General features: G+C 47.3%; 1 protein-coding gene across 3 annotated transcripts in view; it reads left to right on the top strand.

Moving 5' to 3' along the window:
* The window catches only part of LHFPL2 (LHFPL tetraspan subfamily member 2), a 69,153-nt gene that overhangs the window by 26,884 nt on the left and 18,581 nt on the right, over positions 1-23,688 (top strand). The window contains exons 1-2 of one of the 3 annotated variants that reach the window (XM_047088393.1): positions 15,637-15,790; positions 16,024-16,664. In XM_047088393.1, the coding sequence (XP_046944349.1) occupies positions 16,235-16,664 (430 nt within the window). In that variant the 5' untranslated portion in view covers positions 15,637-15,790; positions 16,024-16,234. Of the gene's footprint in view, positions 1-15,636; positions 15,860-16,023; positions 16,665-23,688 lie in introns of those variants that run through there. The other 2 variants (XM_047088384.1, XM_047088401.1) reach the window with 2 other exon arrangements.

The following is a 23,688-nucleotide window of genomic DNA, read 5'->3' as shown; positions in this document are numbered from 1 at the left end:
ACGGTTTATGTTTTGGAATAAAAGGGATATGACTTTTGACTCCTGCCTGAAACTAAATGCCTTAAAAAGGAGCATCTCTTATTGCTGGCTTCTCCATCTGGAGAATTCATACTAAGGAGCATTTGTGAATCAGCTGGTACCCTTTGTAAAACACATAAGAAATCAACATATAAATACTTTAAAATGATTAAAACTTTGTATTCTATCATGTCCTCTGGCATATGGCTGTGAAATTCTTCATGATCAAGCATTTTACTTGTCTAGGACAGGAAGCAAAAGTATTTAAGAAAGGAAGGAGGCTTTGGGTGCCTGGGTGGCTCAGTTGGTTAGGCCTCCAACTCAGTATCGGCTCAGGTCATGATCTCCTGATTGTGGAATTGAGCCCTATTTTGGGCTCTGTGCTGACAGTGTGGAGCCTGCTTGGAATTCTCTCTTCCTCTCTCTCTGCCTCTTCCCCGTTTGCACACTCAGGCTCTCTCTCTCTCATAATAAATAAAATTTGGGGGGAAAAAAGGAAGGGCCCTTTTTATGACCTTGAATTTTCAGAACTGAGGAAGGGTTCTCCAATTTCAGGGTTCATCTCTGAGGCCAAGGACAGGAGGGGGCCTCATTTGTAGCTGTTAGCCCAAAGACTCGAGTGGGGGGTACTGCTCTGCTTTGTTTCCAAGAATAAGAGACATCCTGGAGCTGGAAATGAAAGGTCAGAGCTGGGTTGCCCCACCCCAGGCAGAAAACAAGAAGATGATGGGAAGAGGGAACTAATCTACCTCAAGCCCTCTAACCATGGCCCTTGGACAATGTCCATGTGCACTGCCCAAGGGCGTGACCCCCAGACCCCACAACCCCAGTGCTGTGATCAGATGTGACCTTCTCTTCTGCTGCCTTTTTGTTTTTTAATGTTTATTTATTTCTTAGAGTGCAAGCATGGGAGGGGCAGGAAGACAGGGAGACACAGAATCTGAAGCAGGCTCCAGGCTCTGAGGTGTCAGCACAGAGCCCGGCATGGGGCTCGAACTCACGAACTGTGAGATTATGACCTGAGCCGAAGTTGGATGCTTAACCGACTGAGCCACCCAGACGCCCCTCTTCTGCCACCTTTCAGCCACTGTGTTTGGCATTCCTCGTAACCTGCAGGGCCTCCCCTCTGCCCTCCCCCGCAGGCCTCCCGCTCCAGAAAAGTAGGACGTGGGGCCGCCTGCTCCAGGGGAGCCCCTGGTCTGGGAGAAGGCAGTAAGAGGTGGTCTTATGCTTGAAATGACTGACTTTTGGCACCGGAAGTGACAGTGGTGATCCGCAGACCCATCCCTGTCACTTTGTGCCTGAGGCATCGAAGCCATAACAGTTAAAGTGAGCTGTGCGGTCATATGTCAGTTGGGCAAGAGCTTAGAGCGGCACCCATGTTTTCCAGGCTTCCCATCAAGTGCTTTTTTCCCCACGTATTACTTTGCCATTGGACAAACTTCCGTCTGTAGAGAGTTACTGATACGAGAAGGTGATTTTTTGCAGCCGTGTGGAGACAAACAGCCTTTTGAGAGCAGAAAAAATGTTGACTGGTGATAAAAGTAATGCTTCCTACCCCCTAATGAGTACTTACAGTTAAACTTTACTTCACGTGGACAGGTTCTGTAATCCTGTGTGACAGCCTTTGAGGTAGATACTTTGATCACCCCCACTTCAGAGAAGTGAACTTCGTTGTCCAAAGACACAGAGCTGGTCCATGGCCAGGGTGACAGCATTGAATGTAGACCCAGCTCCATTTTGTATCCTTCCTGCTTAGGACTCCCACATGGAAAAGACTGGTATTTCAAGGTGAAGGAAACCACCACATGCCAGGTGGGCCTTAGAACAAGGAGATCCAGGGGCGCCTGGGTGGCGCAGTCGGTTAAGCGTCCGACTTCAGCCAGGTCACGATCTCGCGGTCCGTGAGTTCGAGCCCCGCGTCAGGCTCTGGGCTGATGGCTCGGAGCCTGGAGCCTGTTTCCGATTCTGTGTCTCCCTCTCTCTCTGCCCCTCCCCCGTTCATGCTCTGTCTCTCTCTGTCCCAAAAAAATAAATAAACGTTGAAAAAAAAAAAAAAAAAAAAAAAAAAAAGAACAAGGAGATCCAAATGGCAAAAGGAATGCCTCAGGCACAATCTCAAAAGTGACCATTTGGGTGCAAAACCCCCATCGGGGGCTGGGGAGGCTGGAGCCTGTTCCAGGGAGGGTAGGCCAGTGCCTGGAACACTTACCCAGTGCCAAGCACTCTTCTAAGCTTGTTATTTATTTTAACTTGGTAGATCCTTACAAAAAGCCTGCGTGGTAGGTTGTATTGGTACCCCAGTTTACAGACACAGGAACTGAAGCACAGAGGCAGGTCTGTGCCAAAGTCACCATCTAGGAAGTAGCAGAACCAGGATTCAAATCCAGGCAGGCTGACTCCACACTGAATCGCCCCCTGGTGCTGCCTTTCTGGGGAGCTCAGTGGTCTAGTCGGGTGGAGCAGCCTGTGTTGTAGGAACTTTGAGATGCTGACTCTCGAGCCCACCCTCATCCTGTGAGGAAGCCTGAGAGACCCTCCCCCAAGCCCTGTCCAGCCCATATTTTATGTTGGAACCCAGAATTATCAGCCACCCTGCTCATGGAAGAGCTTGGCGTTTCACATGCAAAGAAGAGAACTTTCTCTGCCATATGTGGGTATCATCTCGTGAGGCTGGCGGTGATCGGGGCTGTGGGAAATGGCGTGCTGTCAGGAAGTCTGTTTGTTCTCACGCCCTCTGTGAGGTATGTTCCGACTTCTCAGGGAAGCTCCATTTTCTTACCCAGCCAGATACAGTTATTTTTTTTCCCCCCACGGATTCCCCCAGGCTTTCTTGCCTAGCACCTTTCTCTTACCGAGCCATGTGGGTTCTCAGTGAGTCATACACTCCAGCGGGCACGTGCTGGGGAGGAGGGTGGCAGGAGCCCAGTGTGGCGCTTGGAGCCCACAGCACTGGATGTGTGTAAACCAGGACAGGCTTCCTCTTTGCCAACCTTGTCTATCAGCCCTTACAGGGGAGAAGCTGGGAACAGAGGGTTGGGGCGTCTCTTCTCATAGAAGTGCACTTTTCCCTTTGTTTTTAAGCAGCCTGGCCCTCTGACACATTCTCTCTTTTCTGAGACATCCAGTTGAACTTTATCTCTGTTCACTATGCCTTGCTATTGTTAGAAACCGTAACAATAAATCCCTGTTTCCAGAAAGAAAGTACTAGATCATATGATCAAGTACAAGGGTTCAGACTTCCAAAACAGGGGGTTTTCTCTGACCATCTTGAACTTTGAGTCTGCATTGACTCCATCTAGGCTGCAGTGCGGGAAGCTCATCGGACCGCCGCCGTGGGCACGTTCCTCCGTCACTGGTCCAGTTCGGTAATACAAGCCGAGGCTGTTGCCTGCATTTGAGGACTTCTCTGTCTTTGCAACTGTCAGAAGCTGCTGGCAGCTGTATATTGAGCACACTTTTCCTCGAAGAGCGTGCATCCCTTTGGGAGCTACGCTTAAGCCCATCTGTTTTCAAAACAGTTTGAATTCTAAATATCTGGGGAATTCCTCTAGTTAATAAATGAAGACAGTTTAAACCTGCTTATGGTTTTGAATTTGGCATTCTCATTAGGGAACGTTGACAAATGCTGGATAGCTTGATGGCTGGCTATGAAATCAGTGAAATGGATAGTGTTTAATGACCTGGATGTGCAGGCAGTATGCAAATCTGTCTTGCTGATTTTTTAGATGTTTAAAAAAATCCAATGTTACAAATATGTACGTGTGTGCACATTCCTGATCACACAGTATAATTCATAGGTCTTAAACGGACAAGAGGAGGAAGGCTCTAGAGAGGGGAGATTTTTGATACATAGAGTTAGAAAGAGCCATGTTTGTGAACACCCACCTTGTACTTTCTATTCTTTATTGCATGTGTGTTCGGTGCATAAAGCTTTAGGCTGATGTCAGTTCCTTCTCCGAGCCCACTGGCATTCAGGAAGTGTGTGCACACAGGACAGGGTGGCTCAGACTGTAGGCGGCAGGTTGTGTCTTCAGTTGCAAAAAGCCAGTATCGATGTGAGCAAAGTAATAAAAAAACGAGTTTGAACATTTCAGGGTTGCCCTTAGAAATAGGAGTATACTCTACAACAGATTTTGGCCCTTTTCTTTACCTCATTCAAAACCTTTTTAAAATTCTACCGCTGGGGCGCCTGGGTGGCTCAGTCCATTAAGCATCTGACTCTTGATTTGGGCTCAGTTCATATCCTGGTTGTGGGATCAAGCCCCACATTGGGCTCTGCACTGAGGATGGAGCCTGCTTGGGATTCTCTCTCTCCCTCTCTGTCCCTCCCCCACTCACTTTTGCTCACATGGTGTCTCTCTCTCTCTCTCTCTCTCTCTCTCTCTCTCTCTCTCTCTCTGAAAATAAATAAGTAAACATGACAAAAGGTAAAATTCTACTGCTTAGCAATATTGGTTAGAAACAGAAGTGACTTCCGTGAGAATATAAAAGGTTTGAAAAGAGGGTGAGTAATGTCTTCGTCTCAGGGTAAATCCAACATTATTAGCCTCTTAGTTTCTAAAGATAGGGGCTGTCTTGCATCTTTAGGCCCAGTTCACTAATAATAACCTTTAGTGGGTATTTAGAAATACATCACTCCACAGAGAGCTCTGCAAGCAAAGTGGACGGCAGCTGGCAGCTTTGTGCTGTGCTTGTTTCAAGGGGATTCTGGGTGAAGTTTGCTGCCGTGGTGAGCTGCTCCTGCCCTGTGCCCTTCGGGAAGTTCCTGGGTGAAGGTTGCACCAGCAGGTGGGAACCTCTCCTCTGAGTCATGTAGCTGGCCTGTCCCCTTGGCCTCTAGGATGAGGTTTCTATGGCACTTCTGCCCACACCCATCACCTGCTTAGCGGCTGGTGGAACCTTGGCACCGAGGCCCGGCTTGAACATTAACCTCTCCTGTTTTCTTGTGTCAATAACACTGATGGGTGAGATTTTCAGGGCCAGTGGGGGTGCAAGGAAAGGAAAACTTTTTTTGCTGTTTTTTAACTACCAGTGACTATTTCCAGATTAATGTTTATGTCTAGCACTATTTACTGAGTTCATAAAACGATACCATATTGCTGTTAAGAACAACAAAAAAAGACTTGGTTCACAAAGAGACAATACCTAAACTAAAACAAGAGCTTTGTTTTGTTTTTTTTTTTAAGTAGGCTTCACACCCAGTGCAGAGCCCAGCGTGGGGCTTGAACTCATGACCCTGAGATCAAGAGTCAGACGCTTAACCAACTGAGCCACCCAGGAGCCCCACAACTTCATTTTTAAAGTGACAGATATTCTCATGAGTTGTTGAAAGTCTTCCTCCTGGAAACCACCAGTTTGCACCCAGCTGCTATCTCTGAAGTGACCATATTCCTAGAGGGAATATTCTGATTCTCATGGTAGAGATTACCTGAAAGAATTTAAAGTATGGTCATGGCTGTCGCCTGTGGCTCACTGCTTCCACCTCGTGCATCACTGACTTTGCCCTCTCTCCCCTTTGGCTGTCGTGCCTTCTGGGTGGCCATTACTTCTTGTTCCACAGCCAGAAGCTCAGGGTCTGAGTCCTGCCCCGCCCAGTGCCCTCAAGGGTCTCTTGTCCCCTCTGTCAGTTGATACACTCACTCCTACCCTATGGTTTCCAGTTCCTTGCAAAGACCTGCCCTGACGCATGTTGCAGACAGGCCTCTGGGCAGCCCTCACCTTGGTTTTGTGCCCACACCTGGTACCAGCTGGTCCTGCAAGGGTCTCCTGCACTGAGCGTGAAACCTACTTGGGACTCATTCATTCATCCATTCATTCATTTTCTCTTTCTCTCTCAAAATAAGTAAACATTAAAAAAAAAATGCTGCTGTGGCCCAGCCTTCCCCTCAGGCAAAGGTCAGAGGTCCCCTGTGCTAAGGGAGCAGACTTCCTAGCTGTGGTCCCAGCCGGAGGCAGTGGAAGATGGCTGGAGCCACCCCAACGGTGGAAGAAATAGAAGCAGGGAAGGGAAAGCTGAGGCAGCTCCAAGTGAGTCAGGGCTCTGGGGTGAGAGACCTCAGAGAAGCGCCTGATGTGGAAGCGATTCTTCAAGCTGGTCCTCTGAGTCACTTTGTAAGTGTCTGCATTTATTCAAAAGGGAATTTTTCTTCTGTCTTAGTACTTCCATTTATTAACCCTAAGATAAATATATTGAGAGGAAGATCGGTATCGTAGCAGCTTACCTCACTGAATTGTACAGTGAGTACTTCTGAGATAGTTGCCAAGCTTTAACGTTTCTCATTTATCATCGTTTAATCTTAGAAAGTTCTTTGGCACGTGTGTGGTAGAGGATGGTGAAGTAGAATTTAACCTGGTGCCAAAGAGAGTCAGGACAGGCAGGCGCTTGGATCCCAGCGGGAGCACTGCCGTTGGAAGAGGTCAGGTCGTGCTGTGACCCTACAGTCTCAGCACCGGCAGTAACACGTTTGGTTTTTTTGCCCACACTGCATGTTTATCAGGGATCAAGGGCCCCCACTTCGTGTTGTCAGGGACCCAGGCCGATGGGGCGGCCTCTGTCTGGGATCTTTTTGATCTCGTGGGAGACATAAGGGAGCTGGAGAATAAGGCACCGGCTCATGAACTCTTCTGCTTAGAAGTGGCACGTGTCACTTCTCACATTGGCTGAAGCCAGTCCTGTAGTCGGGCTTGATGTCTACAGGGTAGAAAAATAGAACCCTCCTGCAAGGAGAGACAGTATGTTTGAGGGAATAATACAGTCTTTCACAAAAGCTTTCACAGAAGCTTCTAGTCAGAATGAGACTCTTGTTCTAGTTGATTCTTGGGGTTTCTGCTGGTTTATGAGTTTGTGTGAGAGACTCAGAAGTAACAGATGGCATAATCCTCTCCATTTATCATGTTTGGTTTTTCTTAAGCTGTTGGAAGGGAACCTGGCCGATGGCATTGTATCTTGTGAACAGCAGTGATTCTTGCAGCCTGTGTACGGAAAGGAATAGAAAGCCTGCAGTTGCTATAAGAATGAATGCCTGTGCTCCCCAGTGCTGGGAGAAGCTGTCCAGCTGTCCACTTAGACAAGCCAGAAGCCTGTTCCCTAAGGGTTATTTATTCTCAGAGTTGAGGCACTTAAACAGAGGGCACTTGGAGTCTCTCGTGTTCATTGGGCGTTCAGGAAGAAGGAAGTTATATATCTTGATTTTTATGTATAAGTTCTCCTGAGCTTTCTGTTCTCCAAACTTTGTTACTTTTCTCCATTAAAACACTCTACTTTCTCATTGATAGTGAAAAAACTAACGAGACTCACTTTAAGACTTATATTTTGCCTGTTATCACAGAATTCATTATGATCTTGAAAAACACCTTCAGTTTAAAATTATGTACCATAGTGACATAAAAAGGCAACTCTTGAAATTCAAGTTCTAATTCCATTGAAACAAATCAAAAACATTTGGACCCCACAGTATGTTCAGGGCATAAACATATGGCCCCTGGCTTATAGGATGTGAGCTAGAACAGACTTCATGAGATTGGTTCTTCATTCCCTCCTGTTTGATAGAGTAGAAGACAAGTATAGAAAGACTTGGCTTCTAAAACTTTTTAGATGATGAGGTTTGTGCAAGGAAAAAGTTATGAAATAAGTTTGGTGGACTTCAGAAATCTTAAAGAATAGATCACCTAGAAAATAGGACCAGGCAAGTAGACCAGCTCCCTGTGGGTTCTGATGCCTCCGGGAAGAAGTGTAAAAGTCCATCTCTAGAAATGGGTGCTTGACAAGCAGATGGACTGGATACAGAGGAGTGAGAGCGGGCATCAAGAAGGAACTGTGTGACTGGCCAGGAGCAGGGAATTAAGGGGCAAGCTTGACAGTGAGCAAGAGATCACTGGGTGCTCCAAGCCTAGAAAAAAAAAAAGGGCTTGTTCAGTTGCTTTTGGAGGGGCGGGGTCCTTGCTGCCCTGGGGGGTCCCTCAGGCAGCGGAGGCTGCTGAGAGGTCCAGCTGGAGAGGAAGGCGACTTGTAGAGGAAGCCAGGGTGGGGTCAGGTAGTAACTGGAATGTTTGAACACTACCCAGGGCTTCTTGGGAAGTTCCTTGAGATTTCCTGGCATTTGGAGTGGCCACCTGAGCATGGGCTGAGTGGACAGCCCGACTCTGGATGAGGGGGATTTGACACAAGTTAGGGCCATGTGGTCAAACTGAAAGTTTTCTGAGGTAGTCCGAGACCTTCAGGGAGGTAAAGAAAGCAGCAAACGGCCTCCTGCTCTTAATAACCTGGGCGCCCTATTTTGCAATTTGCAGAACAGAGCTGACTGAAAACAATAGCTGGCTTTTGTATGTGGTCCAAACAAACTGTCAGGGCCCCAGGAGAGGCAGGGTCAAGGGCACTGTCCCTGAGTGTGTTCCCTCTGGCAAGTTGGAATCCATGTCCTGTCAGCTTGCCATCTTGGGCACACAGACTCGCATGGACCTTAAACCAAAATTCAGAAAAACAGCCCAAAATTAAGTAAGATAGTTAATACTGTGACTACCCATCCAGATTGTAGAACATGGCTTACTCATTAGAATAGACCTTTGTAAATACTACAGGCATTAGCAATCTGTGTCATGTTGTGCCTCCAAATGTAAACGTTGTTCTATATGCAGGAAGCCTCTTGAAAAGGATTCTCACTGTTAACACTGCTGACATTGCCCCTTTTGTGGGGCTGGCCTGTGCACCGCAGGCTGGTTAGCAGCATCTTTGGCCCACAACATGCCAGCAGCACACATTCCCGCCCCCCCCCCCACCCCACGTTGTGACCACCTTAGAATGTCTCCAGACATTACCACGTGCTGTCTGCAAGGGGGAGGGAGCAAAATCGTCCCTGTTGAGAAGCACAGTGTGACTTTTCCCAGTGGGGTCAGAGCTGAGCTGGAGGAGGTAGTGAGGAAAGGAGGGTGGCAATATCCTGGAGGATTTGAGCGTGTTGAGACTATAACTCCAAGAACAATAGAATTCTTAGAGCATTTGGGCCCTCTTCTTAAATATTGTCAAGATGTTTACATTTCCATAATCTGTGTTTTTGAGGGGGCGGCCAGGGCAAATGAGAGTTTGCAAAACCTCCTTTGGTGGCTGACTTTTTTTTTTTAAGTTTATTTTATTTTATTTTTGAGAGCAAGAGCGAGAGCGAGAAAGAGACAGAACCAGTGGGGGAGGGGCAGAGACACAGGGGGACAGAGGATCCGAAGCAGGCTCTGCACTGATAGCACAGAGCCCGATGTGGGGCTCAGACTCATGGACCATGAGATCATGACCTGAGCCAAAGTTGGACACTTAACTGACTGAGCCACCCAGGTGCCCCCAACTGTTTTTTTTAAGTCATGCCAAGTGCTGATCTTTTTGTACCGGCACTATCCATCCATTCTGCGAGCTGCTTTTGTGCTCTGAAGAGAAGGTCCTGAATGTTTGAGCTCATTCGCGCTGTGAATGCAAGGACCATTGGACAACATGTGAACGGGGAAGCAGCTTCTGTCCCTGTAGAATCATTGTTCCAGAGATGTCTGTGACGCCATGAGCTGTGTCAAAGACAGGTCATCTGGCTCTATCCTAATGAGCCAGGCCAGGCTCTTCCTGACCTCTTCTCTTTGGCCCCTTCCCCAGCTCCAAGATACCAGCGACCTCACTGAATGCAAGGCTTCCTCCCAATGGAGTCTTAGACTTTACTGTGTAAAGAATCACCTGGGGGGTTGTTACAAACACAGTTTCTGGTAACACCTCCAGAAAGTTTGATTCAGTGTGTGGGGATCAGGAACTTAGGGTTTTTAAAACAGGTGGCCTACATCTCCCTCTAGGAGGTGGAAGGTGGTCCAGGGACCACCCAAGAGGCAGTCCCTAGAGGGACTTTCCAACTTATGGAAGGCAAAAGCACATAAACTCTACTCACCTAATCTCTTAGGCTCCCAGAAGACACTGGGATGGAGACCATATTGCCAGAGAAACCACCAGTGACATGGGAGCAAAATACAATCTGCTCGGAAGTGTATTGATTCTTTGGGTCACATGGGTCACTGTAGTAAATTTATTATGTAGTCATATGATCATATGATTCATATGATGATGTGTTATCATTTAATCACATGACAATGATTGATAATACGTATGTTAAGCACAATGAACGGGAAGATATGCTGATTATTCTCCATATGCCATCTCCTTTAATCCTCATGGCCGCCTTTGGAAGAAGATGTTGCTTTCTTTTTTTGCAGATGAGGAAACTGAGGCTGGCGGAGGTTAAATCTAAATAGCCTGCCCCAGGACACACAGCTATTTAGTGGCAGAGCTGAGATTGGATCTTGAGTCCGTGTACAAAGCTCTTAAGACACTCTCACAGTTTAGTGGCCTCTGCTCAACCTGGCATTGCCAGCACCTGATGCTCCCTCCAGACTGGCTGAGGGCAGGGGTGGTAGGAAGAGAGCAAGGCCGGAGGGAAGCTTCAGGGAGCCCAGATCTGTCCTTTTTGAGAGGGAGGGCTCTGAAGTTAGAGGAAAGATGCCCCCAACCCAGGCTCTGTTGGCTCAAGTCAATCCTCCTGGAAAGGGCTCTTCAGAGTTGTGTCTTACTCCCCAGGTTTGCAGATATTTCTGTGTTTTCATAAGTAGTATATAAAATGTGGTTCCATTTCAAAGAAATACAGCAAATATTTCTTAGAAGTAAAATCCCTTCGGTAAAGAGCTTTAAGCTTCTGGGATGGCTGGGATGGCATTTTTTTAAGACAGGGCTTCTCAGCAGTGGCTTCAGAACTCACCCAAGGAGCTCTTTGAAACATACAGAGCTCACCCAGCCAGCCTTTTGTGTGCTCCCTCATCAGAATTCTGGTTGGTCAGGGCCAGAGAGGACCCTGGGTATGTTGTGTGTCTGTCTTTTTTTTTAAAGTTTATTTTTTAAATTATGTTGAGAGAGACAGAGACAGCAAAAGGGGGGGGGAGGGCAGAGAGAGAGAGGGAGACAGAGAACACCAAGCAGGCCCCGCACCGCCAGTGAGAAGCCCACTGTGGGACTCAAACTCATGAAACCACGAGATCACGACCTGAGCCGACACCAAGAGTCGGACACCTAAGTGACTGAGCCACCCAGGCGCCCCTGTCTGTCTTGCTTTCTATATATGTATGTGTATAAAGATACACACACACACACACACACACACGTACATATTCATGTATGTCCATTTATGTATAAAATTATTCTGATTCTGAGGTATAGCTCAGTATTGTTCCTCCCAAATGTGATATAGCAGGAATAACAAATACGGCATCACCTACAAAGAAGTCTCACCAAAATATTTAAGGTGATTCTAAACTGGCCTTTAGATTTAACCTCGTTTCTATAAAGCAGGGGATAGAGAACAACTTTAAATGACAGCATGAGGATATAGACAAATCTACATTGTTGAGTATTCTAGAATACAAATGGCCCGGTATCCTCAAAAAAAAAAAAAAGTCAGTGTCAAGGGAAACAATGCAAACAGGGTTAGAGGTGAAAGGACTATTTTTTACTAAAAGAAACTACAGACACAAAGCCAAATGCAGCGCATGAGTCTTGACTGAGTCATGGTTTTAAGAAAACAGCTGTAAAAAATGGGGCAGGATAGGGAAATTTGAGTGTGCACTAGGCTTTGGATATAAGGGAGGTATTGTCAGTTTTTTGGGGTGTGTTAATTTTATTGTGGTTTTGTAGGAAAATGTCTTTATTTTTAGGAAGTGTATTACAGTATTTAGGGTTCAAGTGTCAAGATATCTGTGGCTTGTTTTCACATGGCTCAGGAAGAAAAAGGCCGAGTGGTAGAGTGAGGCTGTATACTGCCGTTGAATCTGAATGTTCATAGTCTGTTCTTTTCAGCTTGTATCTCTGTTTGATGATTTCCATAATAAAGTAGCAAAAGAGAACCAGGGTGAGCAAGCAAGGTGAACAAGCAAAACTCTGTCCTGGCCTTTGCTGCTCTAGTAACGGGGGCATGCTCTGGTGATGTGCGCCTCGCAGTGAAGTCCTTTCCCTCGGCTTCTTCATTTCTGTTGTGGTTTCCTGACCAGCCGGCCCAGGGCGATCTTGCTTCACCCGTACCTTCTTCCCTTCTTACTGACAGCAGGAAGCTGCAAAAGACAGGACCCTGTGGTGGAAGGTACAAACCCAGCTGGGCTCAGCTTACTAACTTCACCCTTGTTTTAAAGATGAGGGCTTTGAGGCACCTGGGTGGCTCAGTTGGTTAAGTGTCTGACTCTTGATCTTGGCTTGCGTCATGATCTCATGATTTGTGAGATCGAGCCCCATATTGGGCTCTGTGCTGACAGTGCAGAGCCTGCTTGGGATTCTCTCTCTCCTCTGTCTGTCCCCACCTCCCTGCCCCTACTCATGCTCTCTCAAAAAAAAAAAAAAAAAATTGAAAAAGTTTATAAATATGAGGGCTGTGTGTATATATTATAATATATATATATTATGTGACTATATATATATATATATATATATATATTATGTGACTCCCATAGCCAAACCATTAATTACTTTCCCCTTGCTCTACATTCTGACTGTAATATTGCTGCAGGTTACTGTAGGTTTCTGCAGGATTCTCTTTTTGGTTGTTTTTGTTTTCTTCTTATTGCTTGCTGAGAGGCTTTACTCTGTGGGCCTTTGTGATAATCATAGCATCATTTTCAGAAAGTCAGAGGACCGTCCAGATTATCCATGACCATCAGGGAAATGATGGTAAACTCAGCCGTCCTGGAGTGGAAATGTACTTAGTGGCCTATGGAGAGAAGACTTTTACATGGAATGTCAATTAAGTGAGTTTTGGAGAAGCAGGGATTACAGGGAATAGCAGTGGATAGCATATTGAGGAGCTCTGTGCTGGAATCCCGACAGTTAACAAGATCTACGAGGAGGATCTGTTTCCCCTTTGCTGTGGATTTTGTCCCAGCAGGTGCCTGTCCTTGCACATGTGACATGACCAAACTGGGACGCTGTACAGAGCACAGACTTGATGCCTTTCCAGACTGTCTGTTGTGCCATCGACCTGAGGACTTTTCTTGGATGCACAGGAAAGCCAGTCAGCCGTGCGTAGCATGGCTATTCTACTTATAGTAGTAATTAGCAAACTTGGCTGGAGAGACCAAAGCATGTTATCTCCCTATTCCAAACAGAAGAATAAAAGCCTCATTCCAGCCACGCTGGCACGGGTGTGAGAATTTGGTGCAGTAGATAGGGGATTGTTGTGGCATGGATGGACAGAGAACTATGTTTTGTGAACTTAAGCACATGGCTCCCTAAATAATTCCGCCCTAAATGTGGCATGGACCGTTTGCTAAGCCTGAATGTGCCGCTTTCTGTTCTCCCAAAGTTTCACATCCTTTCTCTTCAGAAATAGCAGTCTGATTGCGGGCCTGACTCTGAGCCAAGTTTGCTGACCAGCACAGTGGACATTTGGCACGTTCATTACAATCCAGGTCACCTGAGAGGTTGCAGCAGAGTCCTGAGGCTCTGCAAGAGGACAAACACATAGAGGTTTTATGTTCACATTGAAATTTTCCCATTAAACAGAAGAGGAGCAGGGATTGAGATCAGCTGGCACATCAGTGAGCTAGTTGTCTAATCGAATGGAAAGACTTTGTAGAAGCCTCGTCTTCTCCTCATGGGCTGGCTTTCCACCTGTTGATTCAAAGCATCTGTGAGCCCGGCGGGCGGGCAGGTGGGTGCAGCTCATGGGGCCTCTGGGAGTCATCAGGGGCTTGTTTCTTGTTCTCATTCACAATGATTGTTTCATTCTAAACAATCTCCCCCAAAGCTTTTTTGTGTTGGTAACTCTTTTCTCAAAAGGCATTTCTCTGTGGTGGTATTTGGGGTCGAGTGGGGGTGAGATCAACGAGTGGGAGTAGATTCTGCTTCTGGCCTCATGCTAATTTATTTCACAGTTGAGTTTGGCAGCAGGGTAGGCAGTGGGGAAGTAGGAAGACCAGGACCCTCCCAAGAAGCCCACCGGGGAGGCTGACACGAGTGACCTGTTCCCTGTTCCGTCTCTAAATAGCCTGTGCTTAATCTTTGATTGTGTGTAAATAGCCAAGTTTCTGTGATGGGCAGAGCGCTTCCAGCAGTTAAATTGTTATCTGATCAGCGTCCTCCATGTTGGAGGAAAGGCTTCTAAGGGAAAGGAGTTGCTATTTAGTGAGTGTTTATTCTGCCAGACCCTGAGGTCTAACAGATTCTTGATAGTTTCTCGAAGCAATACTGTGACGCGGGATACTTTACTGTTTCCATGTAGATGAGGAAAGCTGCAGCTCTGAGAACTAGGCATCCACATGGCCAGTTGGTGGTGGGGCTGTTTTTGGAACCCAGACCTGATGGACTCCAAAACTTTTGGGGTGAAACGCACTTCTCCCTTCCCCAGCGCTCAGGAGAGCTGCGTTACACACACACACACACACACACACACACACACACACACACTGACAGTCATTAATGGCCTGTGTTTTTAGTACTGTGCTAGGTAATTTCCCCAAACAGCATCTTGTGTAACTGTAATGACCTGAGGATTTTTAAATGTACTGTGTTTTATGAGATAAGTAGTTCTCTGTCGCTACACCTTGTCAACCAGCATGGTGTAGAAGCTTTGAAACTTTGACTCTGGGCTTCCTTCTTTCCCCACTTGCCTTCCTCTTCAACATCTCCTGGCCCCACCCCACTGCCAGCATGCCAGAGGGCTCTTTGTGGTTCTTGTGCAGTTGACGTGACCTCAGTTAATAAGATCTCATCACTCAGAACAGAGCCTTGCACCCAGATGTCAGATGTGAACTGTGCGATTCTTTCTGACCTTGGAGAAGGGGTAGCAGATGGGGCTGCCGATGAGCACTGTACCCCTGTTTCAGGGTTCAGGCCCCTCTGAAAGAGATTTGAGCTGTTAGAGCAAAGCCCTCTGGTTATGAAGCCATTTGTCCCTGGGAACAGAAAGAGCCCTTGTGAGACCAGAAACAATGGGCATGTTGAGTTGCAGACCTGGGGTGAATCAAAGCTCAGGCAGAGGCGCATGGGATGAATTGGGACGGTTCAAGGAACACATTCTTCATACGCAAGTTTCTGTTGTCAACAAGTCCACTCAGTGGTAATGACACTTAGTCAGTGGTCATTCATGCCTCTGTTTTGAATAATTTCCCCAAATGAGTAAGTCATGAACTCTTCAAGGTTTTCTTTTCTTCTTCTTGAGTTTTAATTAGTGTAGTTTTTTTGGTCCAGAAATCACCCTGTGAGAAATGAATAAAAATAAGTTTGGGGAGCAGTGTTTTGTAATTTTTCAGAGCATTGTTTCCTTTTGTATCCTCATGCACCTATGAAGCTGATACTCTTGTGTCTGTGCTACTAATTTGATTCCCAGCAATACAAGTGGGTGTTGCTACTCTCTATCTTTAACCAAAATCTTTTGGTGCAAGTTTGTCAAAACTTAGCTCATTTCGTACCAAGACAGCAGGCAGAGGGTCCCGTAAGCTCTATAAAAACATAGGCAGTCTGTTGGCAAGGTTGACTGGAAGTCCCATCTAGTTGTTGCTGGATCTCCCTGCTGTTTGACGTTTTCGAGTGAGAGATGATGGAGCAGGAGCCACACATCCCAAGGGTGCAGCAGCTCGGGCACGAGCTCCTGTGCCAAAGGGTGCGCCTGGGGTGGGTGCGGGAACGGGCACTGGCCTGGAGTTGTGCTGCCCGGAGATAAGGGAACCAGCGCGGTGCGAGAGCACGGGAAGGGACGACTGGAAACAAAGAAAACCAGTTAAGTGCGCTGCGAACGGCGGCTCCGGCCCCGGATCGGCTACAGCTGGGTTCTGTCGGAGGATGGAGGTCGGGGTGGCGGCACCGGCCGGGGAGGGCGGGGAAGGGCGGCCGCGCGGGAGCAGCCTCTCGGCCAGCGCACTGGGGCTCCGGGACCCGCGAGTCTGCTGGCGGCGCCGCCGCGGGGCGGAGCCTGGGCGCTGCTAACCCCCCTCCTCCCTTCCCTCCTGTAGGTGAGGCCGCGCTCGGAGCTCTGACATGGCAGCATGACGGCCCCGGCCCGCGCTGCCACAGGCCGGCCAGAGGGAGCCCCAGGCTGTGGGAGTGAGCGCCCGGAGCAGCGACTTCCTTCTGCGGCCGCCTGAGCCTCCTTCCCCCCCCCCCCCCGGCCTGCTTTTATTATTCACCCCGTGGACTCCTGACTTTTCCGCCTGGAACATCAATATGTGTCATGTTATTGTCACCTGTCGCTCGATGCTCTGGACCCTCCTGAGTATTGTGGTGGCTTTTGCAGAGCTCATCGCCTTCATGAGCGCCGACTGGCTGATTGGAAAAGCCAAGAGTCGCAGCGGCGCCGCGCCCGACGACCAGAGCGGAGGCTCGTCGGAGCCCTACCACCCGACCTTGGGCATCTATGCCCGCTGCATCCGCAACCCGGGCGTGCAGCACGTGCAGCGGGAGACGCTGTGCGGGCCCTACGCAGAGAACTTCGGCGAGATCGCCAGTGGCTTCTGGCAGGCCACGGCTATTTTCTTGGCCGTGGGCATCTTCATTCTCTGCACGGTGGCCTTGGTGTCCGTCTTCACCATGTGTGTGCAGAGCATCATGAAGAAAAGTATTTTCAACGTCTGCGGGCTGCTGCAAGGAATCGCAGGTAAGCGTGCAGGGAAGAGGGAGGGGACCCGGGCACCGGGCATCGCATGTGCCGCGCACCCCCTGCCGCATTCCTTTCCTGCCCGTTTTGAAGACCGGCTTGTGTCCAGATTTGCTGTGTAAAGAGTGTTCCCGCGCAACAGGCGTGTGCTCCCCTCATCGCTCCCGTTTCCCTGTTACACTGTCCCCTGTTCTTTATTTCACGTATTTCTTCATTGCTTATTTCCTTGGGTTCTAAGCCGTTGGATTTTGTTTGAGTAACTTCTCCTGGTTTTTGCTTTTCCCGTTAAATTAAAAGCATGCTTTCCACATCAGTGCATCCCCTTTTGGAAACATGGTGTGAGAGGCCCACCTGCAGCAGGCGCTCTGTGCTGGGAAGGAATGTGAGTGTGGGGCGTTCGTTCCAAGGCAGTGAGCCTGGTCCTGCCACCCGCCCAGCCCCATCCCCAACCGCAGGATGATTTCAGCTTTAGGAGGAGAAGCTGCAGGCTGGGAAGGAATTAGTATCAGCTGCTCTGTGTTTAATAATGTTCTGGTTTAAATTGTCTGTCTCCTGGAGCCTGACAGAACGTTCTCTGCATTCGGATCAGAAAATACAAACTAAGTGTTCCACTTTCAGGGAATTTCTCACTAATGAGCCTGTTAGAAACTGGTGGAAAGAAAAGTGATCCCAGAGGGGCAGCTGTGAGCTGCGAGAAAACTTCAATGCCCACTAGCACTTTCATAGCCTTTCCCCTAAGGGTTTGAAAGGTGGCTCCTGAACAGAAAGGGTGTCAATCAGTCTGTCTGTGTAGGCTCAAGGGCTTTGTTCTGGTTGGCAGAAACACACACACGTAGACACAGATGGGGCAGTTTGTAGACATCCTCGAGGAACTAAAGGAACAGAGTCGTGCTTTGACTTTTCAGGGAGAAAAAAATCGCTTTTTGAACGATTACAACCAAAGAATTTTTAATCTGATCTCTAACAGGAGAACAGTAATCCACCTGCAACCCTAACTGAAGTGCACAGGTGACTCATCCCCCAGCAAATCCTAAAGCTTTGTATGTGGGACTCTTGGATGGTGAAGAGAAACATGGAGCCTGGTGTCCAGGCCTGTAAAGAAACAGACCCCAACTGAATTAACTCTAGTCTGCCTAATTGAGCTCAGCAGGGCTGGCTTCCAAATCAGCAGATCAGACAACAGTTAGGTTCCAAACAACTGATAAGTTCATGTTTTCTGTTTCTCCTATCTTAGAGGAGCCCACATATATATGTGTGTGTGGAGGTTGGTAGATAAGGGGCCTAGAGAAATAAATAGACGACCTGCTCCCCAGTCCTGATCTGCCTGCATTGGGGGATACTCTCAAGGCCTTCATCTCTTGATCTGAGAGGAATAGCCTTACCACGAATGACTCAGGCACTCCTACGCACTCACAGAATTTGGGAGACCAGGATTCTGATTTTCAGTTTTGCTTGAGATCAGTGTGCCACCTTGCTGGACTTTTGCATTCCTCTTCTCAAAATCAGGGAGATTGCAGGGTGCCTGGGTGGCTCAGTTGGTTAAGCAGCCAGCTTGGCTCAGGTCATGATCTCACAGCTTGTGAGTTCGAGCCCCGCGGCGGGCTCGGTGCTGACAGCTCAGAGCTGGGAGCCTGCTCCGAATTCTGTGTCTCTGTCTCTCTCTGTCCCTCTCCCTCTCATGCTTTCTCTCTCTCTTTCTCTCTCAAAAATAAATAGACATTAAAAAATTTAACAAAAAAATAGGGAGATTGGAAAATATGACCTTATCTTAGATTTTTGATTCTGTGAAGCTCATTATCCCCTTTTTGATTCACTTCTGGAATCTGCAGTTCATCCCCTTCAGCTTGGTGTTTTACCTCCCAGAAATGTTAAATCAGATTCATCTTTTCTTGTCAGAGAAATGCCCCTCCTTTACTGCCGTGGGACACACAGTGCCTCAGGCAGTGCACACATGTGCATATATGCCATGTATATCTTAAAACTTTGGCTGAGAACTCTTACCAAAGGCTTTTGAAAAGCCAAAATAAACATGTAGATGAAGGGAAGGCAGCATACACAATTCATTAATCCTGGCTAAGCGCCCTGGTTGACCAGAGAAGTGGATTTCTGCGTAAATTTTCCTTACTATGTTGTGCTTCCTCCTCCTTGATGATTCATACCTTTACTCTGAATTTTATCGAAGCACTGGTATGCAGGCAAAACTCCTGGCTTATCATCCCTAAGAATGCTTTTCATCCTGAGAAACTTAGTGCCTTCTAGCAAATCAGTGGCCATTTATAGTACGAGTGGGGCCTCTTGGAGGGGGGGAGGGAGTAACACCACAAGCTGTCTTTTACACTCATTCAGAAGCAACCTGTAGATACCCTTTCAGTCTTACTGTTTACGTGCAGTTTTTAATAAGGTGTTAGTCCAGCAAATTTGATCTCTAAGAATGAGGGTTGGTCCAACACATCTTTTGGTGCTCTTGTTTGCTATTTCACATAGATGGCAAGAAGATTCATTTTGGCACAAAGACCAGTACGTATCTTAGGTATTATTCATACACTCCAGTTAACTACTCCTGACTTTTCTCTTTCTGGCTGTGTCAGGCCTCTGGGAAGGATGGTTGAAAGAAGGAAGTAGGAGCATACCTGAGGTGCTAGTCTGTTTGTTACCTGTCCAATTCCCAAAGTCTAGATTTTCTAAGAGACCTTTCTCCCCATCTTTATCGCTTATGTTCCCCGTGCATACACAGAGCACCCCAGAAAGTCTGAAATTACTTAAAAATTGGAATTGGCAAGCGGCCGGGATTCCTGTATAGTCAGACTACCTCTCCAGGGCCTACCGATCTAAGGCTAAGAACTGAAGTACAGGAAGTAGTTTGTTTTCTCCTGCCAGCATGGCAGCGCCCCTCTTGGAGCAGAAATCACGGGTAAGATGGACCAAGCACTCAGCAGGCGACTCCCTCATGTTTCGGGGCAGGCGGCACATCTGTAATGGATGCTCAGTGGGCTCTTCCCTTCCTCGTGGAGGTCTCTACCAGGTAGTTCAAGGCGGCATCCACGGCAGCCATGGTCCTTGAATCTACAGCTGAGAGAGTTGTCCCCCCATGTCTGAAACCGCTGACTTGCTTTCTCTCCTGTCAGCCAGTATGTGATAGCATCTTCTCAGCCCCAGCCCCAGCCAAGGACTTGTTGCAGCTGTGAGCTCAGTCTTTCCCCTCCCCACAACCCGTTTCTCAGCCCTGGATCTATGTGATGTTGGAACAAACGGTGAGAAAGGAGCTGTTGCCAGGGCAACAGAAGCATTCTTGGGAAATCGACTCACACCGTGTTTGTCCTTACAACTTTCGTTTTGGCAAAAGTGACACTTTCGTAAAATATAACTAGAAGAAAAATGACACGCTGTTGTAAGCGTATTCCTTTGTTACGACTAATTTTAAAGAATAAACGGGCCTTAGGTTTGTGTGGCCTCATTGCCTATAGAAAGTGTAACATAAATCATCAAAATCTGGATATTTTGAACTTAGAAGTGGGTGTGAAAGAATTTGCTGTCTCAGTGGAAATCTCAAAATCTCATTTACTTAAAAATAACAATCAAATACACGTATTGACTATTAAGTTAACCCAGATACAGGATTTGCCTTCAAGGTCTAGCCTACTGCTGGGCACCAATCTGACACCTCCGAAATCCCTATGCACAGATGCCCTTGGTGTTCAGTTTTCCAGTCCCAGCAGCGATTAGACGTCAAGCCTCACCTGCTCCTGGGTCAGTCCTGACCTCCCTTACAGTGGCTGTGAAATGTCTAGTGATGTACCTCATTCTCTAAACCTTTTTTCTCACTTATAAAATGGGTATAATAGTAGTACAACCCTCAGGGTTGTTTTGTGGATGAAATTAGATAATATATGAGAAGAAAGGCTTAAGCACAGTTGGCACATGGTAAATAATAAGTGGTAGTTCTTTGGCTACTAAAGTGTGTCTGCTTTCTTGGCAGGTTTTAGTATTTTTTTATGTTTCCTAGAAATGCTGCCTTTTTTTTTTTAAGTATTCTTTTATTTATTTATTTTATTTTGAGATTGAGAGAGACACAGTGTGGAGGGGGCAGAGAGAGAGGGAGAAAAAGAGAATCCCAAGCAGGCTCTGCGCTGCCAGCACAGAGCCTGAAGTGGGGCTTGAACCCACGAACCGTGAGATCATGACCTGAGCCGAAACCAAGAGTCGGACGCTTAAAACCGACTGAGCCACCGAGGTGCCCCCTAGAAATGCTGCATCTTAAGGAATAGTGGTATTTACTTTAGTCCTCAGAATTGACCTTGTTCTCTCGCAGTCAAACATGACCGTGTCGTATAGGGCCGCTCCCTGGCCCGTTCCCAGCCTGCCTGTATCAGGGCTGAAGAGCGTGTAGAGCAGTCCTGCGGCATTGGTGTGACTACGGGTGTTCTTGGGGCTTTTTTTTTTTCTTCTTTTTTCTTTTTAAGCAGGAGATAGCAGTTGAATTGACAGGAAAACCAAGAACTTCTCCTCCTCTTCCCGCAGACACACACAGTCTGTAGTTCCTTCCCTTTCTGGCGTCCGCTTCGAGCAATGGAGCCTTGACTGCAGGTGCCCTTGCAGGCTCCCCCCACAGAGTAACTCACAGGCCGACTGCGTGTCCCTAGGTGAGGGCTTGTTTGGCAGAGCCAGCAGCACACATCAGGCCCTCGTCCTCTGGGATTGATTACAAAGGCTGGGCACGCAGCCGGCAGGGTCGTTGCTGCCAGCTTCTCTTCCTTAGGTTGTGACCTGGATGTAATCCATAATGAAACCATAGAACGCAAAGATCCAGGTTTTCCATGACAGCATCGAGCGGTTTGTTTTTAGAAACGCATGGAGGGCTCTCTTGGAAGTCCATGGAATCCCCAGTGACTCAGGTTTGGGACAGAAGCCATTAAAATGAGCTCAGGATTTGGCTCACTTGCATTGGCTTGGACCGTTCCACTGGCGTCGCCGTGAGGGTTGGACTAGCACATGAGCTGCGGGGCCTGGCTGCCTGCTGTCTTTTCAGTCTTCCCTCATCTGCTTGTTTGCTCCTTTGTGTCTGGTCGGCCCTCACGCTCTGTACTCCAGTAGCCCTCTGTCTGTCTACGTCCATTTCAGTCCTAGAGGATCGCCTCGGCAAGCTGCCCCACCAGTCTGACCAGATAGATGGCTGTGGGGCTGACCTCTGCCTGCGCTGGGCTGGCATAGAGGGTGTGCTCATGGGAGTCGCTCTCTGTCACCATGGCTCGGCACCTGGGGGGTGCAGGCTCAGCTTTCTGGGAAATGAGCAGTGACTGAGGATGAAGGAGGATGATATGAAAAAAGGGAAAGGAGTAAAAGAAGAATCGGTGAGAGCAGACAAGTAGAGGGTTTTACCTTTGCTGCTTGTGGAACTGCTTTGTCGTAAATCAGAATGGATGTGCAAGTATGGATAGGCATCTAAAATAGACCATGATCATTAGCTAGGATTTGGTATTCCCACGGTTATTTTTCACAGGGTGAACAGTAACCTTAGCATCAAGAAGATAACCATGACTCACCCCAATCTCAGCATCCATTCTGACTTATCCCGTGCTCTACCCATTCACTTCTGGGCCAAAAAGATCAGCCATTGGAGAGGAGAAAAATCAGAACGGGGACTTAGAAAGCATAGGGAGAGGGGAAGCGATTCCTGGCTCTCACAGAGACCTTGTCCCGTAGTTTCACACCTGAAAAATTAACCTGGCTTTCTCCACGAAAGTAGTGTGACCCTGATTATCCAACTTCAGAATAACCTCAAAGAAAAGGCATGAGGAAAATAGAGGAAGCATCCCCTGCTTTTCCTTCTTAGAACAAGGCACTGGAAGCTTCTGGCCATCAAAAGGAGGCTCTCCATTCTGGCTCTCCAGACAGAAAGTGCCAGAGGTTGGGTCTAGCAGCTCTCTGTCTGAAACAATTTAAGAAAACCATCGATTATGACATATGTACTCATTCATCAATCTCTGGTAATCCCTTGGTGAAAACTGAAGAATGCAGAAATGTTCTACAGCAGGGTAGAATTAAATTTCAATTCAAGGAGCTTTTATGGGATGCCTAGTAAGTGCAAAGACCAGGTCTACAGTTTTTTGAGTTTCTGATCCCCAGCCATATTAGTCTTTGTTTTACAAACTGTACCCTAGATAAGCAAAATGTGTGTGTGTGTGTGTGTGTGTGTGTAAAGGGAACAGAGAACTCAACCATATTGTTAGATACAGAAAACAAGCAAAAAAAGACCAAAAACAAAAACAAAAACAAAACTATTCCCTAAAAGCAAGTGGACCAAGCAGACACCTAATTTGAATAAATCTAGGAACTGGGATCTGTTTTTGAAGAATGTATAGGATCCTGCCCGAGTACATAATGGGAAAACAGGCAAGTTTGAAGCACTGTTAACACTGAGAGGTTTTTGAGTCAGGGATGGCTTCCCAGGGAAAACAACATCTTAGCTGAAATCTTAAGAATGAGATGGAACTAGGGGCACCTGGGTGGCTCAGTCGGTTGAACATCCGACTTCAGCTCAGGTCATGATCTCATGGCTCGTGGGTTCAAGCCTCACATTGGGCTCTGTGCTGACAGCTCAGAACCTGGAGCCTGCTTCAGATTCTTTGTCTCCCTTTCTCTCTGCCCCTCCACTGCTCGTGCTCCTGTTTCTCTCAAAAATAAGTAAACATTAAAAAAAGTTAAAATCAGTTGGAAGGTCTGGAAGAAAATTGCAAATTCTCTTAAAATTCAGATATAGCAATTGATATGCATATATAAAATGTGGAAAGCCGTTTGCCATGGCAACCACTTAATTACAGATGTAAATTATCATGGAGGCATGGATCCTGTATGTTCAAATTCCATTAACAAATAATCACATTAAGTATGGCTCTGAATATTTACATGAGCAGTTCAGGTACTCTGTTTTAAGAGCTTAATGCAATGATGGTTTTCTAGGCTGCATTGCCACTTGAAAAGTAATCTGCATCTCGTCTGATGCTGTGCTATGGCATAGTCAGCCATT

This window comes from Lynx rufus, unplaced genomic scaffold (genome assembly GCF_022079265.1).
Source record: "Lynx rufus isolate CCGP_SWC_20201006 ecotype Redwood Valley unplaced genomic scaffold, mLynRuf1.p SCAF_1, whole genome shotgun sequence".
In the NCBI taxonomy this organism is placed as follows: Eukaryota; Metazoa; Chordata; class Mammalia; order Carnivora; family Felidae; genus Lynx; species Lynx rufus.
This window is presented reverse-complemented; position numbering and strand designations above follow the sequence as displayed.